The 19,317-nt window shown below is 38.7% G+C and overlaps 1 protein-coding gene across 1 annotated transcript; it reads right to left on the bottom strand.

Moving 5' to 3' along the window:
- Window positions 1-881: 881 nt before the first annotated feature.
- LOC106670789 (glutamate receptor-interacting protein 2-like) lies at window positions 882-18,064 on the bottom strand. The gene is made up of 13 exons (XM_014401380.2): window positions 17,862-18,064; window positions 5,878-5,988; window positions 5,509-5,653; window positions 5,149-5,445; window positions 4,934-5,091; window positions 4,448-4,703; window positions 4,179-4,384; window positions 2,121-2,309; window positions 1,959-2,054; window positions 1,846-1,905; window positions 1,371-1,786; window positions 1,185-1,307; window positions 882-1,126 (listed from the first exon to the last, which is right to left on the bottom strand). The coding sequence occupies exons 1-13, from the start codon at window positions 17,935-17,937 to the stop codon at window positions 1,052-1,054; spliced, it is 2,208 nt and encodes a 735-aa protein (XP_014256866.1). The 5' UTR covers window positions 17,938-18,064; the 3' UTR covers window positions 882-1,051.
- Between the last annotated feature and the right edge of the window lie 1,253 nt (window positions 18,065-19,317).

Raw genomic sequence — 19,317 nt, 5'->3', positions numbered from 1 at the left:
TTCTTAATAATTCTACAATTTTACTTTAATTAAAATAAAGAAATCCTCTTTTGATTTCTAACATCATGGAAAAAATTAGTAAATTATTCAATAGAATTAATATCCATGAATTGGTAGGATTTGCCACAATCCAAGATGGCTGAATGATGGATATTCCTTCTTTTTTTCTTCTTCTCAATAATAAAACAATTTTTGCCCAAATGAAATGTCCAAATAATTAAAATTGTACAAAATAAACAAATCCTCTTTTAATTTCTAACATTATGGAGGAAAATTAGTAAATTATTCTCAGATATCAATGAATTGATAGGATTCGACACAACCCAAGATGGCTGAACGATGGATATTCCTTTTTTTCTTTCTCAATAATTCTACAAATTTTGCCCAAATGAAATATCTAAATATGTAATTAAAAATATGCAAAATAAACAAATCATCTATGTAATGGAGAAAAAATTCAAATTATTCTGAAATATCAATAAATCGGCACAGTCAGCAGAACCCAATATGGTCGAATATTGAAACTTCCTTATTAATAATTCTTCAATTTTACAGTATATAAAATGTTTTAATAATTAAAATTCAATGAAATAAACAAATCATTTTTATTATGTCTCATATCTTGTAAGAAAAACATTAATGATCTATGAATTGACACAATCCAATAAGGCAAAATAGTGAAATTTTACAATTACCATGGTCAAAAGTGAAAATTATTTTTGAAGTTCACTCTTTCCCCTTAACCAAAACATTATACAAAGTCTGATTTTTTTATTTCCTTTTCTTAGTCTGTTTTAAATATGCTTGGTAGTTTAAAGGTTGTTTATCCTGCATTTTGAGGTCGGTCGGAACGGATGCAATAAATTAAATAGAAAAAAAATTGTTTTATTTGTTTCTTAATGTTTATTTAAACCAAAATCAAGTACAAACTAAAAAGGAAAATAAAGAAAAGTAGGTTCTTTAGCCTAGTCACTTTCCATTTAGTTTTATTATCTTATAAAACAAAAAATAATAAGGAAAGATGAAAAAAGTTTTAAAGTAGAAAATAGTTTCATAGTGTTTCTGTCTTCTTGAAGTCCTGGTCGGGCTGAGCTTCCAAGCCGACCTCATCGACCCATGTCGATTCCTGTTGGAACATTGATGATAAGTGGGTGGATTTGATGATTGTTTTTGGTTTTTCTTACCTTGGGAAGGTTTGGCCTGGGTCCTTGGTGTCTCGCCACAGTCAGAGTCAGCTTCTTACCCGCTGAAGCCATCAGCGGGACAGTCATGCAGCAGTCCAAATCATGAGTCGGTATGTCGTTCACCTTTAAGAACAATAATTATTGTATTTATTGTTTTTATTATTTTATTATTGAGAAAAGTTTTACCTTGATGATCTTGTCGTACGGTTTAAGAGAGTTGGCAAGGTCAGCTGGGCTTCCAGGCTTTATTGTATTAATGAAGACCCCCTTTTCATACAGGCCGTCTGAAACGGAGAAGCCGAAATCGTCAAAGACCAAACTCTTGTAAAGTGTGACCTGGAAGATGTTTTTTGTTTCTGCCTCCGGCCTGCGGAAGGTCGAGAACGACACGCTCTGGCTCTTGTCAACGTGGTGGCTCTCGACGTCCAGGCCAGTGTCGTTCATGCTCGACCCCCTCCAATGGGCGGGAAGCTTGATCTTCCTCATGTTGTAGTTGGTCCGGAGAGGGCAGGGAGGCGAAGGCGGAGGAGGCGGTATTTTCATCCTTCTCTGTTCTAAATCACCCTCTGAGAGACGAATGGACGAGCAGGTCTCATCATCATCTAACCAACCGGTCAAATTTGTTAATCAGCATCAATACATATCAAAAGTATCAACTCACCCGACTGCTGGGTCGTCAGGCTCTGCCTGTTATCCATCCGCCAGTCCGAGTTGCCATATCCTAAGAATATTACAATAAAAAAATTTATATACATACCATACATTAAAACATACCATTATATAGATTAGGCTCAATGCTAGAGTCCCAGGATTCCACGGCTGAATCGACAGAAGGCAAACCCGGGCTTGAATAACCGAGATCGACATTGCCTAAATGTCAAAGATCAAATTAATAAAAAGCAAAAAACCTTATATTTGTAAAACAGAAATTGTTACCATCTCCAGGGCATAGGTAGAAAGTGACCTCTTCATTGCAGCTCTTAAAAACTCTCATTGCTACAGATATGTCGGTAACCCTGGTCTGATCTATCCTGACGAGACGGTCACCAATGAAAATCCTGCCACACCTGTGTGCCACGGAGCCCCACTTCACTTCTGATACAATAATCCCAGTTTCTGGAGAATCTGAAAGGAAAGAACATCCATAAGATAGAATACCACAAAGGAACTCGACTTTTTAAAGGGAAGAACAACTGTACGATGGAGCTTAGCTAGTTTAAAAAGAAGAACACCAGTATGATGGAGGACCACAATAGAAAATCCACTTTTTAGTGGTTATCCTACACTTACTAAAGAGTAGGATATACATACAATAGAGTAAATTTATGTTTGAAAGTGGACGACATCTATATGATGGTCTACCACGAAGGAACTCCACTTGGTAAAAGAGAAGGACAACCGTAAGATGCACCGCAATGGAAATCCACTTTAGAAAGAAAAAGGTAACTGCAGAATGGAGTACCACGATGTAACCCAATTAGTTGGAGTAGGGGGTCCGCGGTAGCTGAGTGGTTAGCATGAGAGACTCTCACGCCGCGGTCGTGGGTTCGATTCCCACCGTCGCCTCTGGCCCTTTTTTCACAATAACCCCCCCAATTTGAACACACATATAAGAATTGTCACGATGGCTAATATGCTAGATCATAACGCAAAAAAAAACAAAAAAAAAACAAATTATTAGTTGTAAATTAAGGACATACATAAGATAAAGTACCATGATGGAACTTCACTTATTGAAAGAGAAAACAACATATGCAGGATGGAGTACCATGATGGAACTCAACTTTTGAAATGGAAGGATATCCATATAATGGAGTTTCATGATGGAAATCCACTTTTGAAAGGGAAGGACAACCTTATGATGGAATACCATGATGGAAATTCTCTTTTGAAATGGAAGGGCATCTGCAGAATGGAGTACCACAATGGAACTGTACTTTTTAAAGGGTAGAACATATGTAAGGAGTCCCATGATAGAGCTCAACTTGTCGAATGGGAAGGGCATCCATATCAGTACCACCTAAGAACTCAATTTGTTAAAAGAAAATATCTACAGGATGGAGTGCCACGATGGAACTCTACTTGTTGAGAGGGTAGAACATCTGTAGGTTGGAGTTTCAGAATTGAGCTCAACTTGTTCATAGGGAAGGATATCATTTCGGAAGTGAAGTTCAACAATTGCACTCACAGGTCAATCTACATGGCCATAACCTGTGAGCTTACTGGCTAAGGGAGACTATCCCAACGATGAAGCCATGGAAGGAAGCAGGCAGGAATACATTTCTGGAAGATAGCCATCTTCTCTGACAGTCACTAAAGGCCCTAGCTTCATGTAAGGTGAAGGCAAATACCATTTGGAACTGCATGGAGGTCCTGACTGGAAGTCAGTGACACTGGCATGGGTCCCTGGGTGTTCAGGGGCATAGAGGCAATGAAAAGGTTGATATGTTAGCCAACATGGACTTACTGTGGCCTAGCATCTTGAGACATTCTAAAATAGATCCTCAATGAGTCCAAAGTTTGGTGAAATAATACTGTAGGCTTGAGGCATGTGAATAAATTCATAGAAGGGCCATCCACAAAACTTACAAAGGAAATATTGGAAGGCAACTACAACCGAACCAGGATTTGGACAGGGCACTGCACTTAAGAAAGCACATGCACAGACAGAAGAAACACTACAGATACTTCCAGGAAGATGAGAAGGCCTCAGAATCATTTTATATTTTCATGATGGTCTATATAGGTGCAGAATTTTGAAAATAGGAGAGGGAAAAGCTGCAAGCATTTCTTCACTAAGGAGCTGTTGGCCTGGCTTTGGACATTGATCAACAACTTTGATATATGCCAGTGAGTTGTAAATACTAAAGGAGCACAGTAGACCTACTCAGGTCAAGGTGCGGAAGGCCTTGGGGCCGCCTCTTTCATCCCTATCTCCCCTAGGATAAAGTACCACACTATGATGGTACTCAACTAGTACTTTGTGATATTGACCTGTGATGGTGACGCCAAAGCCTGAGGCGAGGGAGCGAGTCAGTCTCACCCTTTTGATGTTCTCCTTCGGCTGACTCCTCCATACCTCGACGTCGAACTGTACAGAGAGGTGAAGTGTGGTGCCGAGGTCTTCGAGCCGGTTCAGCCTCTCGACTGGCCTTCCGTTGGCCATCAGTATTCTGTCGCCGACCTGGAGCACTCCAGACCTGGAAACAAGAGACAGACAAGAAGAACACATGCTCGTTGAAACGCGACCGATGTCATTTTACCTATCGGCAATGCTATTTGGCTCGATGTAACAAACAATAACGCCTTTCTTAGAAGGCGCGGAACGGAATATGATACCGTACATCTCGCCTTGTCGGGCCTGGAGGCTCACCAGACCGGATTCGATCTTGATGTCTGTCTGGAGGTAGTCGTCTTTCCCAAAGTTCTGGTACTGGTGGTACTGGTTGTCATTGATGTCCTGGTAGTTTTGGCGTGTGTACTGGGGGCTCTGGCTTCCCGAGTACTGGCTCTGCATTCCTGAAAACAACATAAATCAATTACCAGTTGATCTAACCAAAGTTGATCTCGACTTTTTAGGCTAAATGGTAATCTTGAGAATTGAAGGATAGAGATATTCTTTATAATGACTGCTCAACGGACAGGAACTAAGGAAGAAGATATCATTAGGTACCAAAGGACCAAAAGGTCATTGTAGTTCACGTCAGATGATCTGACCAAGGTTAACCTTTGGGGTTAAACTAACTCACCAGTCTCAGTGGTCGCAACAGGTAAAATTTCAATCTGAAGGACCGGACACTTGGAATCTTCTAGGATTTTGGCGACATTCGTCGAAGTCAGCTTCGAGTTTTCGACCCTGACGTCATTCACGGCGAGGATCTGATCTCCCGGGAGGAATGCGCCGCACCTGGAATGTTCCATAGGTCAATTTTTTTAAATAACAGAGTGGAAAGAGAGTATGTACCGTTCCGCGATGCTGGCCGTCTTGAGCTTCGAGACGATGACCCCGCTGGATGAGTCGATGAGGCTCAGGCCTATCTGGTTCTTCATCAGCTCCCCGGAGGATTCGATCTCGATGAGGAGCGGCCCTGTCGAACGGAGGTTGCTCATGACGGAGACGTCGTACTCTATGACAAGCCAGGTACACTGTCCTGAGCCATTCCTCTGCGTCAGAAGGCTCTGGGCCTCGGCCAGGCTGAGCCCGCCGAGCCGTTTTCCATCCACGGCGAGAACTCTGTCACCCACTTTGATCGTCCCTTCCCTAAGAATCGAAAACAAAACACAAAAACTTAGGATATAACAAATTAACAAGTGGCTTGACTACCTGTCAGCAGGTCCATAGGGCTTGATGTGTGTCACGACAAGGGAGGCGTAGTTGGCCGCCGGCCGGAGGTTGATGCCCAGTCCGATGTGCGGGTCCCTCTCCAAAGGAACACCGACTACCCTCGTCGTAGTCACATCGCTCCCGGCTGATCAACAAAATCAAATTCTTGAAACAATCATTTCAAAGAGAAAACCAACCACTGGGACTTAAATAGAAAAAAACAACCGGTCCAGACCGGGCCTTAAAACAGTGCGTGGTTTCCCTGGACTGTTTCCAATAAACGTGAGCGTTCTAAAATTAAAGTATTTTGCGAATTGGGGCCACATTTTTTTTTAATTTATGGACTGATTGTTGATTTGGTTCAGTTACCATAGCTGGAGAACTCGTCCCAACTGAGGTCAAGTTTGGGCTGTTGAGGCTCCGGTGTTGACTCTTTCACCCTATCCGAGTTGCCCTGGCACAGGGCTTTGTCCAAGCTCCCTGAAACAGAAACGAAGCAAACTTTAACAAAGTTCCTAAAATTAAAGGATAACGATTAGACTTCATTGAACTGCCCAGAAGTCTGAGGATTGTATATAGCAGTTGGATATCCCTTTCAAGGTTTTCAGAAGATTTTAGTTGGTTTTTTTAATGCCAAATGGCAATGTCCTGGAATTGTCTCATAGGATAATTGAACTGTTTTTCTTATGGCGCCTGGACAGCCAGTTCTCGGAATCTGAGCGTTTCTTATGGCACCTGGACAGTCATTTCCCGGAAATTGTTCATTTGATCTGAGAGTTTTTTTAATGGCGGCATATGGCAATGTCTCGGAATTGTTTCGCAGGATAACTGAACTGTTTTTTCTTATGGCGCCTGGACAGACAGTTCTCGGAATCTGAGAAACGTTTGTTATGGCGTCTTGACAGCCAGTTCTAGGAATCTGAGAAACATTTCTTACGGCGCCTGTAGTTATTTCCCGGAAGTTTTTCATGGATCTGAGACAGTTTTTTAATGGTGCATGGGTAGTCATTTCTCGGCATCTGAGAAACGTTTGTTATGGCGTTTGGACAGCCACTTCTCGTAATTTGAGAAACTTTCGTATCCCGCCTGGGAAGTCAGTTCTCGGAATCTGAGAAACGTTTGTTAAGGCGCCTGGTCAGTTATTTCCCGGAAGTTTTTCATGTTATCTGAGACAGTTTTTTAATGGCGCGTGGGTAGTCATTTCTCGGCATCTGAGAAACTTTCTTATGGCGTCTGGACAGCCAGTTCTCGGAGATTGAAAAACGTTTCTTATGGCAATTGGAGAGTTATTTCCCGGAATTTGAGATATGTTTGTTATGGCGCCTGGAGAGCCAGTTCTCGGAGATTAAAAAACGTTTCTTATGGCAATTGGACAGTTATTTCCCGGAATTTGAGATACGTTTGTTATGGCGCCTGGACAGTTATTTCCCGGAATTTGAGAAATGTTTGTTATGGCGTGTGGACAGCGAGTTCTCGGAATCTGAGAAACGTCTGTTATGGCGTCTGGCCAGCGAGTTCTCGGAATGTGAAAAACGTTTTTTATGGCGTCTGGATAGCGAGTTTTCGGAATTTGAGAAATGTTTGTTATGGCGCCTGGAAAGCCAGTTCTCAGAATCTGAGAAACTTTCTTATCGCGCCTGGACAGTTATTTCCCGGAATTTTTTCATTTGATCTGTGACGGTTTTTAATGGCGCCAGAACGTAATGTCCCACAATTGTTTCATAGAATCTTCGAACTGTTTTATCATATGGTGCCTGGGTAGTCAGTTCTCGGAATCTGAGAACTCTTTGTTATGGTGCCTGGATTGTTGACCGACTCACGTAACGCCCGTTGGATCAGACTGCTCTAATTCGACTATTAATAGATATGCAAAACGTCACGGCGTTTTCCAGTTCACCCTGCCAACCAAAAAACTAAAACGTAGAGGTGAAACTGTCTGAAGGGTGTTCAACACGTGTACTCGAATGTCTCGAAATTTTTTCTCTTTTTAATTTGTGTTTCGATGTCTGGTCTCGTTTGTTTTGTTTTTATTAGCGGTTAGGACGCTGTTTTTTTTTTCTATTTCCAAAGGTTCAACGGAGTTCACATCGTTTTAGGGTTAAAGGGATACGACGAGTTGGACCCCGGCCAGGGCAGAGGCGAAAATCCACCTAGCCTCTGAACAACACTTCGGCTCGAAGGTACAATGTTAGGTCCGTTCCGTCTCGCTCTTTTTCCCTTTTATAACTCACAACCTATCGGTTCTCGGTGCCTTTCGTCAATCAAACACCCACGGATCTACCTCCCTATAAAGTCACGTTTCGTTTAATTTGTTCCGGTTGAAAAATATCGAAGGGAGGTCTAATTGACGCCCACTCATTTTAAAAAAGCAGGGGGACACAGAGTATAAAAATAAACAGGGCTTGAAGTGTTATTTTTGTGGTAAGGAGGGCTTTTTTCACTCGTTTCCTCCAAAAGAGACGAAGGTCGAAAAAAGGGCAAAGAATTTGGGTCAATCCAGTGCATATCAACTTATTAGCATAAATCAATAAAGATTGACGCAATTATTGACCCATTGATCTGTGGTTTAAATTTGGTTCAAATCTGTCAGGGTCTAAAGAGGCTAGGAGGTCTGAGATTCTTAAGTTTTATGGCTTCTCTACATACTGGCCAAATTTTATTCAAATCGAATTTAAAGAACTAGACTTCTAGGAGCATAACACAAAGTTTGTCTTGCAAAGGTTGGCTCCTACTCATTTTTTTATGGATCTCATTGATTCATCGTGCAAGACAATAAAAATTAACAAAATCATTGACCACTCATGTACCATTCATCTATTGGCATAAATCTGTCAAATAGGTTTTTAAGAACTAGACATATTTGGGCAAAAATCGGATTTTGTCTTGGCTAAGTTGGCACGTTCACACTTAATTGTATATATCTCCTTCATTGACGAGCACAAGTCAATTAAAAATGACAGTTATTGACCATTGAGTACTTCATACGATGGCACAAATCTGGTTCAAATTTACTGGGAAGAACTCGACGTATTTGGGAATCAAACAGAGTTTTCCTAGGCTAAGTTGCCAACATTACACTTCATCGTGTCTCCTTAATTGACTGGCACAAGTCAATCAAAATTGACACAATTATTGACCATTCATGTAATGGTACAAATATGGTTCAAATAGTTTTTAAAGAACTAGACTTATTTGAGCATAAATCCGAGTTTGACGGCTATATTGTCAACTTTACACTTGATTGTATCTCCTCAACAGACGTACACCAGTCAATAAAAACTGACACATTATCGACCATTCGGGACTTCATATAATAGCACAAATCTGGTTCAAATCTGTTGGGAAGAAATCGACTTGTTGGGCCATCAAACAGAGTTTGTCTTCCAAAGGTTGGTCCCTTCCCATTTGATTGTGTATCTCGATAATTGACAGGCAAAAGTCAATGAAAATTGATTCTATTATTAAGCATTCATTAGTTCATATATTGACACAAAGCTATTTAAAATCGGATGGTAAGAAATCGATTTATTAGACTATAAAACAGATTTGTCTAACAAAGGTTGGTTCCTTCCCATTTGATTGTGTATCTCGATAATTTACAGGCAAAAGTCAATGAAAATTGATACTATTATTGACCATTCAGGGCTTCATATAATGGCGCAAATCTGGTGCAAATCGGATGGCAAGAAATCGATTTATTGGACTATAAAACAGATTTGTTTTGCAAGGTTGGTCCTTTCTCATATTATTGAGTATCTCGTTAATTGACCAGCAAAAGTCAATGAAAATTGATAAGATTATTGACCATTCAGTAGTTCATATTATGGCACAAATCTGGTTCAAATCGGATGGCAAAAAATCGATTTATTGGACTATAAAACAGATTTGTCTAACAAAGGTTGGTTCCTTCCCATTTGATTTTGTATCTCGATAATTGACATGTAAAAGTCAATGAAAATTGATACTATTATTGAGCAGTCATTAGTTTATATACTGACACAAATCTATTTAAAAGCGGATGGTAAGAAATCGATTTATTAGACTATAAAACAGATTTGTCTAACAAAGGTTGGTTCCTTCCCATTTGATTTTGTATCTCGATAATTGATAAGCAAAAGTAAATGAAAATTGATACTATTATTGACCATTCAGGGCTTATATAATGGCGCAAATCTGGTGCAAATCGGATGGCAAGAAATCGATTTATTGGACTATAAAACAGATTTGTCTAACAAAGGTTGGTCCCTTCCCATTTGATTGTGTATCTCGATAATTGACAGGCAAAAGTCAATGAAAATTGGTACTATTATTGACCATTCAGTAGTTCATATAATGGCGCACATCTGGTGGAAATCGGATGGCAAGAAATCGATTTATTGGACTATAAAACAGATTTGTTTTGCAAGGTTGGTCCTTTCTCATATTATTGAGTATCTCGTTAATTGACTAGCAAAAGTCAATGAAAATTGATACTATTATTGACCAGTCAGTACTTCATATAATGGCGCAAATCTGGTGCAAATCGGATGGCAAAAAATCGATTTATTGGACTATAAAACAGATTTGTTTTGCAAGGTTGGTCCTTTTTCATATTATTGAGTATCTCGTTGATTGACCTGCAAAAGTAAATGAAAATTGATAAGATTATTGACCATTCAGTAGTTCATATAATGGCACAAATCTGGTTCAAATCGGATGGCAAAAAATCGATTTATTGGACTATAAAACAGATTTGTATTCCAAGGTTGGTCCTTTCTCATATTATTGTGTATCTCGTTAATTGACTAGCAAAAGTCAATGAAAATTGATAAGATTATTGACCATTCAGTAGTTCATATAATGGCACAAATCTGGTTCAAATCGGTTGTTAAGAAATCGACTTTTTTGGACGTAAAATCCGAGTTTGACTTGGTTAATTTGACAATTTTAAACTTGATTGTTAAAATTCATAATTGAATAGCACAAGTTAATCAAAATTGAGCAAATTATTGACTATCCATGTAATGGCGCAAATCGGGTTCAAATATGTTTTGAAGAAATCGACTTTTTTGGGCATAAATCGGAGTTTGAATTGGCTAAATTGGCATGTTCACACTTAATTGTGTAACTCCTTAATTGACAAGTACAACTCAAATAAAAATTGACACGATTATTGACAATTCAGTAGTTCATATACTGGCACAAATCTATTTCAAATCGGATGGGAAGAAATCGATTTATTGGACTATAAAACAGAGTTTGTCTTGCAAAGGTTGGTCCCTTCTCATTTTATTATTTTCTCGTAAATTGCCAAGCAAAAGTCAATGAAAATAGATACGATTATTAACCATTCAGTACTTCATATAATGGCACAAATCTGGTTCTTATTGGTTGGGAGGAAATAGATTTATCGGACCATAAAACAGAGCTTTTCTTGGCAAGGTTGATCCTTTCTTATTTTATTATGTATCTGTTTGATTCATCGGTGTAAAACAATAATAATTAACAAAATTATTGCCCATTCTTGTACCATCCATATAATGGTACAAATCTGGGTCAAATCTGTTTTTAAAAATTTGACTTATTGGCCAACGAAGTTTGACTTGGCTATGTTGTCAACTTTTTGATTGTCAGTTCAATTGACGTACACAAGTCAATCTAAATTAACAAGATTATTGACCATTCGGTCTTCATATAATGGCACAAATTTGGTTCAAATCGGTTTTTTTAGAAGTAGGCTTATTTGGGCATAAAACAGAGTTTGCCTCGGCTCTGTTGTCCCCTTTCCATTTTATTGTGCATGTCCTGGAAATAAGTTAATACAAATTGACCCAATTATTGACCAGTTGTTTATAGGGCAAAGTTATACAAATAAACACGTCAATCTGGGTAGATGGGAAAGCGGACGGTTTCGCCTGTCTCAAAGGCGATATTTCCGTGGCCCCACGCGCTCACCATTTTCAAACGATTAAACTTTCCCTTTGGCCCTTTATCTCTAGAGATTGGGGGTTTTCTTATCAAATCGCTCCTTTTGGAAAGAAAGGGCAGGAAATTAAAACCGGCCCCCCTATCAATCTTCTCGCCTCCGAAGGGTTTAAAAAAGTATTAATTTGTCCTTCCCTAGAACTCGCGATTTTTTGTCCATTCTAAATTTTGGCCAGAGGAAAAGGGCTTTTTTTGTAAACAGAAACGGGCAAGAGGTGCTGTTTCTTCTAGCAGACGATTCTACGCAGACGAAAAGAAGAACAAAACTTCATTTTTGAGCAGAATTTTGTCAAGAAATGGTTGCCTTTTTGCCTGATAATCATTTCAGTTTAGGCTTGTAACAAATTAATCTTGAAGTTTTGTCTTATTTCCCCTAAAAGATAGCTTTATTGATTAAAAAAAAGCAGAAGGATTTATTTAAAAAAAATGAAGGGAGTGTATTTCATGATTTAAGCCCGTGGACTTCCTGCCACAAACTTTAATGAAAAATTAAGTCCTTCCCTTTTCAGTCCAAGCTGATTACTACATTGTACAGAGGAATGAGAGAAAGAATTTATATATATATTTAAAAAAATATGATCCAGATGAGCATTAGTCATGATTATAAATGTTTCTCCCCAACCCACAATTCCAGGGCTCACGGATTATCAACATCTGGGTCGGTAGAGCCCATTATTTATAATCGTCCGGATTCAAGAAAAGCAAAGGATTGAGATTTTTTTTCAAAATAAACGGGAAAATTAAGTTTTTTTAATGTGTCCGGGAGGAGGGAGATTGATAGGGGTCGGCTTTGATTTCCTGCCTCCTCCCGACCGTCCAGAAGGGTGATAAGAAAGGGTTAAAAGGAAGAGATAATAGTAAAAAAAAATGATCACTTAAATCGATCGATTTGGCGGTTGGGCCACACGGAAATAGAGCTTTTCAGACGAGCAAAATATTGGCGACAAAAGCCATTCCAGCTCAGGTTGTCAGTTTTGTCTGTAATATCAACCTAGGGCAAAATGTCAATTGTTCTTGACTTATGTCCAGGAGGTACTTTCACATGAGAGAGTCAACCTTGCCAAGAAAGACAGATTTATGCCTCAATGAGGCAAGTTGTTAAAAAGCGATTTGAAACAAAATTGAGCCATTGTATGAAGTATTGAATGGTCAATAAACGTGTCAATTTTTATTGGCTTGTGATGGTCAGTTAAGCAGGGAACACAGTCAAGTGTAAAGGGGTCAATCTTGTCAAAAAATACTCTGATTTATGCCCCAATAAGTCAACCTTTTAAAAACCGATTTGAACCAAAATTGGAACATTGTATGACGGATGGAATGGTGAATAAACGTGTCAATTTTTATTGACGTGTGCTGCTCAGTTGAGGAGAGAACAAAGTTAAGCGAGAGCGGGTCAATTTTGCCAAAATATACTCTGATTTATGCCCCAATAAGTCAACCTTTTAAAAACCGATTTGAACCAAAATTGGAACATTGTATGACGGATGGAATGGCGAATAAATGTGTCAATTTTTATTGACGTGTGCTGCTCAGTTGAGGAGAGAACAAAGTTAAATGAGAGCGGGTCAATTTTGCCAAAATATACTCTGATTTATGCCCCAATAAGTCAACTTTTTAGAAATCGATTTAAACCAAAATAAAGCCATTATAAGAAGGATGGAATGGTCAACAAACGAGTCAATTTTTATTGACTTGTGCTGCTCAGTTGATGAGAGAATATTTTCAAATGAGAGGAGGTCAATCTTGCCAAAATATACTCTGATTTATGCCCCAATAAATCAACTTTTTAGAAATCGATTTGAACCAAAATTGGAACATTGTATGAATGATGGGATGGCCAACAAACTTGTCAATTTTTATTGACTTGCGCTGCACAGTTGATGAGAGAACATTTTCAAATGAGAGGATGTCAATCTTGCCAAAATATACTCTGATTTATGCCCCAATAAATCAACTTTTTAGAAACCGATTTGAACCAAAATAAAGCCATTATAAGAAGGATGGAATGATCAACAAACGTGTCATTTTTATTGACATGTGCGCTCAGTTGATGAGAGAACATTTTCAAATGAGAGGGGGTCAATTTTGCCAAAATATACTCTGATTTATGCCCCAACAAGTCAACTTTTTTTGAACCGATTTGAACCAAAATTGGAACATTGTATGAAAGATGGAATGGTCGACAAACGAGTCAATTTTTATTTTATTCGCTTGTGTCCTGGAAAATCTTACAAGAGGTTACACTGACAAAAAAATCCTCATAAGATCAGAAGACAGCCAAGCAGCTATTAAAGCATTGGCATGTAAAAGAATTACATCAAAACTAGTCAGTGAATGTATCCAAAATCTCTAACACCTGGGGAAACACAACAACTTAATGATATCTTGGGTGCCACGGCACAGGGGAATTCTGGGTAACGAAGAAGCAGACAAACTGGCCAGAGGAGGATCTGCAAGACCATACATAGGCCCTGAACCTATCCTTGGGATGACAAAAACAAACATAGAATCCTCCATCGCAGAATGTTTCCAAACAAAACAAAGAGAGAAGTGGATAAACTCTAGCGGTGCTAGACATAGTAAACTTATGATGAAACAACCCTCACCAAAATTGGCAAAAACACTGCTACAATTGGAGAGGGCAAAACTCAGAGGAGTGGTGGGACTACTAACCTGTCTGAGAAAACATCTACACAACATGGGTCAATGATGATCCCATTTGCAGATTATGTAATGAGGAGGAGGAAACAGCCACTCATATCATCTTCGAATGCGAAGCAACAGCTCAATGGAGGTTTAACCTAACGTACGAAAAAGACTCAGGGAACCAAATTGCAGCAATAACAGTCAATGACCAGATACTTCTGAGTAGAAGGATTGAGTCTATTGACTAAGCTAGGGAACTGGGAAGGTACAATAAGCCAGAAGGCTGCAGTGCCTGGGGAATACAAGCGCCGCTTCCCAGCATCCTTTCCACCATACCATACCATGAAAGATGGAATGACCAACAAACGTGTCAATTTTTATTGACATGTGCTGCTCAGTTGAGGAGGGAACACGGTCAAATGAGAGGAGGTCAATTTTGCCAAAAAATACTCCGACTTATGTCCCAATAAGTCAATTTCATAAAAACAGATATAACAAACTTTATTCGTTATGTAGAGGTCTAAACAGTGAATAACAATGTTAAATAGCATTAAATTTGGCACATATGTTAGCAAGATATTTAACAAAATAAATGCTATGTAGGATAAGTTCAAGAAGCTAATTTGTCACGAGTCTTTGGCTTCTTTCCTGTCAAGGGCTATAGATACAACATCCATAGGTCAATAGCTGTCTCAATTATTATCAACGTATTCCTATAAATTTGGGAGTTATTGACGAAATTGTTTTTATATGAAAGGAAACCTCGCAATATTGTAATTGTCGTCCCTAATTAAAAAATATTTTCGGGCCCAATTTAATCCAATTTAAACGGCAGATCAAAGCGTACATTACTGAACATCTTAGCCAATTTTGGTCGATCAGGGCGGGATATTGAAGAAATTGGTTTTGGATGGCTTCAGACACAAAACAGTTTGCTCGTAGGCTTCTTGGGCTCTTTAAATTTTGACAGAATTAAACTAATTTTTTTTTCAGCATCACAAGTCAATAGGTCAATAATTGTGGCAACTTTGCTTAAAATCAATTGGCCAATTAGAGAGATATCCATGAAATTAAGTTTTGCTTGAATTGAAGTTGATTTGTAACACATTTCACTTTTTGGCTTCTTGGGCAATTTTCTCAGGAGAGATTTTGATCGACATTTTTTCACAGATAATAGATCAATTGATCAATAGTTGATCTTATTTTTATTAAATAATGCAGAATATTTAGCGTGATATGGAGGAAATTGTGTTTTGTACTGGCCAGTCATAAAACATGATTTTCTTCTTTACTCATTGACAGATCTGAGCTATGAGTAAATGGGTCAATAATTGGATCAATTTTTATTAATTTAAGCCGAGAAGTTCGCGCTCGGCCGGGTTAGTAACATTCACAATACAAGGTTCTGTATACAACGGTGGGGTGTTTCCGTGCGTATGGGCGCGCGCGTAGGAAAATAAACCGCTTTAAGAATTTACAAGTCATTTTCAAACAAGATATCAGAATAAAGTGATAAACAAGGGATTTGTTTATTTTGGAAAGTCCAAAGTACAGAGACCGAAGGAGTTCAAGCCCTTTTTTCGTAAATATGTACTCAATTATGACATCGAATTTAATGAAATTTTTTTAACTTTATTGCCCTATTGACCAATCTGTGGTCAAAATTTGGCTGTAATCGGTCAAGAGAAAGAAGTAGTAGTAGGCAAAACAAACAATTAATAAACAATTAATTATTCTGTGTCTGAGCTTACCCAAAACTTCCTTAATTATCTAGATAATCGTTCAATCAAATTCAATGACAATTTACTCAATTGTTGACCTATTGATCTTCAATGTATGGCCTGAAAATGGTTCAAAACTGTCCAGTGGAAAGAGTCAAGGAGACCCGAAAGCATGCTGTTTCATCTGAAACCATCCAACACCTATTTTCTTGATATATGGCTAACTGTTTTATATCGTTCAATACAAAACGGCAGAATTATTGACCTACGATCTGTGGTCAAAATTTGGTTAAAATCAGTCAAGAGAAAGAAGCCAAAAAAATTAATTCTTCTATGCCTGAGATTACCCAAAACTTCCTTGATTATCTAGATAATTGTTCAATCAAATTCAATGACAATTTACTCAATTATTGACCTATTGATCTTCAATGTATGGCCTGAAAATGGTTCAAAACTGTCCAGTGGAAAGAGTCAAGGAGACCCGAAAGCATGCTATTTCATCTGAAACCATCCAACACCTATTTTTTTGATATATGGCTAACTGTTTTATATTGTTCAATACAAAACGGCAGAATTATTGACCTATGATCTGTGGTCAAAATTTGGTTAAAATCAGTCAAGAGAAAGAAGCCAAAAAAATTAATTCTTCTATGCCTGAGATTACCCAAAACTTTCTTGATTAACTAGATAATTGGTGAACCAAATTCGTTGATACTTTACACAATTATTGACCTATTGACATATGATCCGAGGTCAAAATTTGGTTAAAATCGGTCATGAGAAATAAGCTTAGTAGGCCCAAAAAAGTAATTATTCTGTGTCTGAACTTATCCAAAAATTCCTGGATTATCTAGATGATTGATCAATCAAATTCAATGACACTTTATACAATTATTGACCTACTGACGTATTATCCGAGGTCAAAATTTGGTTAAAATCGGTCATAAGAAAGAAGCTTAGTTGGCCAAAAAAATAATTATTGTGTCTGAGCTTACTCAAAACTTCCTTGATTATCTAGATGATTGGTCAATCTAATTCAATGACACTTTATACAATTATTGACCTATTGATCTTCAAAGTAACGAGAATGGTTTAAAACTTTCAAGAAGAAAGAGTCAAGGAGGCCTGAAAGTAGCATTGTCTGAAGCCATCCAAAACTTATATTCTTCGATATATCGCAAAATGATTTACATTGTTCTATACAAAATGGAAGAATTATTGACCTATGACCTATAGCTTAAATTTGGTTCAAATTTGTAAAGTGAGGAAATCTCATTCAAGAGGCCAGGAAAGAGAAAAGCGCAGTTTCGTTAGGGAGCCCAACCAAAGCAAACTTTCATCAATAACTTGCTATTTGACCAACCGAATTTTACAATTTCGACAATTATTGACCTATTGACTTACGATGTTTAATGAAAAATTCCTACGATCCTGCCCAGATCAGAGAGGTGAGAGACCAGGGATCCGGGTTAGTATTGTTTAGTTGTCTTATCCAATCCAAAACGGAACCGGCATTTTGGATTGGACCGAATTTGACTAAATTATTGACCACAAAAGCCTCGATCTACAATTTAAAAGGCCCAGGTAAATAAGGTTAGTATTCCTGCCTAGAAGTATGTTCCCTCAGATGATTTTCTTATCTTGAACCAATATTTTTTTTATATCTCGCATTTTGGTCGATCAAATTGGACCAAACATGTTCAAAGTATTGTCCGCAAAAACATCGACCTATGGACAAAATAAATAAAAAATCTGTTCAGGGGAATTTATTTTAAATTATTTTTAGAAGTATGTTAACTGAGATGATTTTCTTACCTTGAACTAACTTATTTTTATATCCCTTGTTATGGCTGAGGAAATTTGATCAAACTTAAGTCAATTATTGACATTTGCCTTGATGCAAGAACAAAATTTCAAAAAATCTGCCTGAGGAATTTTGGTTTAATTTGTTCCTTGAAGAACCGAGTTGGGCCGTACAATTATTGACCATAATTGACTCGTTTGTCTATGTTAACGACTTACATTTGCTCGAGGACTTTTTGTTGTCTTTCTTCCTATCCTCAGACCTGGACCGTAGCACTTTGAACCCGGTGAACATATCACTTCATAACGGATCAATGATCAATGATGACAAAAATTGACGAGCCGTCGGGATGATGACGACGGAACGTGGGTGGGGGTGAAACGTCGGATCCGCGGTGTCGGAGTAGACTGAACCGCCGGTATATTTAGAAAGGAGGGCCCCCGCTCCGAAGGCACACGACCGCGGTTCGACTATCATCCCCCTATGTGGTGGGGCGTGGAATGGGGGTCCGCGGAGTCTCGCCTTTTTTCCCAAACTGCGACTGTTCTGAGATAAAACCCGTCCTGTCAGAAGCTGCTGTCGCAAAAACCCCAATCCAAGGGGAACAAGCAAGAACCGACGGACCGAAGACGGTGACTGATGCCATCTAGTGCAAGTATGATATAATGCCAAAATGATCCTCTCAATCTAATCATGCCTGCTGCCTTAAAACAGATTAAGATTAAGGAACAACTTAATAATTAGTCGGTACTTAAGGGAAAAAGCGAGACCAAACGGACCATAAGTCAGTACCACCTACTCCATCCTTCATAATTCAACTTTTGGCAGATAATACATAACAGTCTTACATAACCAACCGTGTTAAACTTGAGTTCTATGATTGACCTAACATTGAGTCAATTTTGAAAGTAGGAAAAAGCGAGATCACATGGACCATAAGACCAACCAAAAGGGTCTTGTATTAATTTTTCATTTAATGTCCACCCCTAGTTGGCCCACTGTCTCCCTCGTCTCAATATATTTTTATTTCATTTGTTATTCCTCTTTTCCGGCCCCCACCCCTCCCTGATGAGGGCCTTTCACGTATTTTTGTTGGCAGTCGTCACCGTGAGATATATTTGAATATATTTCTGTCTCATAGGGAGTCGTCTCTATTTATAAAGACCCATTCAGCCCCCTTGTCAACTGCCGGGTGCCAGGCGCCCTTCCATCCATCCCCCCGTATCTGGAGATAAACGCCCTTCCGTCACCGGGGGCGGCCCACCTGGCGTAAAGGAAGAAGAAAAGGGACGAGGACTGAAGGCGACAAATACTGGGTCCGACTGTCCTCGCTTTTCCCTTTTCAGAACTGATTCGATCTATCTTAGATCTTAAAATTTCATTTTGGGCGAGTCTGGTATTAACGATGGCATTTCCAGGACAGTAGTCAATACTGACCATCTCCAACTTTACTCAATCAGACGCACTTTCGCCAACTACCACTTCTTATACACTTATACACACCAGCCTTTCGGGGTCAATATTGACCATATAATACCAACTATCTTCTTGGCCAAACTCACTTTCATCAACCGCCATATATCATAAAATGTAGATTTTCCATGGATGAAAGGTGAAAGCTCTTTCTAAGTCAATATTGACCATATACCAACAACTATCTTCTTGGCCAAACTC

The sequence above is a fragment of the Cimex lectularius genome, unplaced genomic scaffold (assembly GCF_000648675.2).
Source record: "Cimex lectularius strain Harlan isolate CLEC.00 unplaced genomic scaffold, Clec_2.1 scaffold248, whole genome shotgun sequence".
Lineage (NCBI taxonomy): Eukaryota > Metazoa > Arthropoda > Insecta > Hemiptera > Cimicidae > Cimex > Cimex lectularius.
This window is presented reverse-complemented; position numbering and strand designations above follow the sequence as displayed.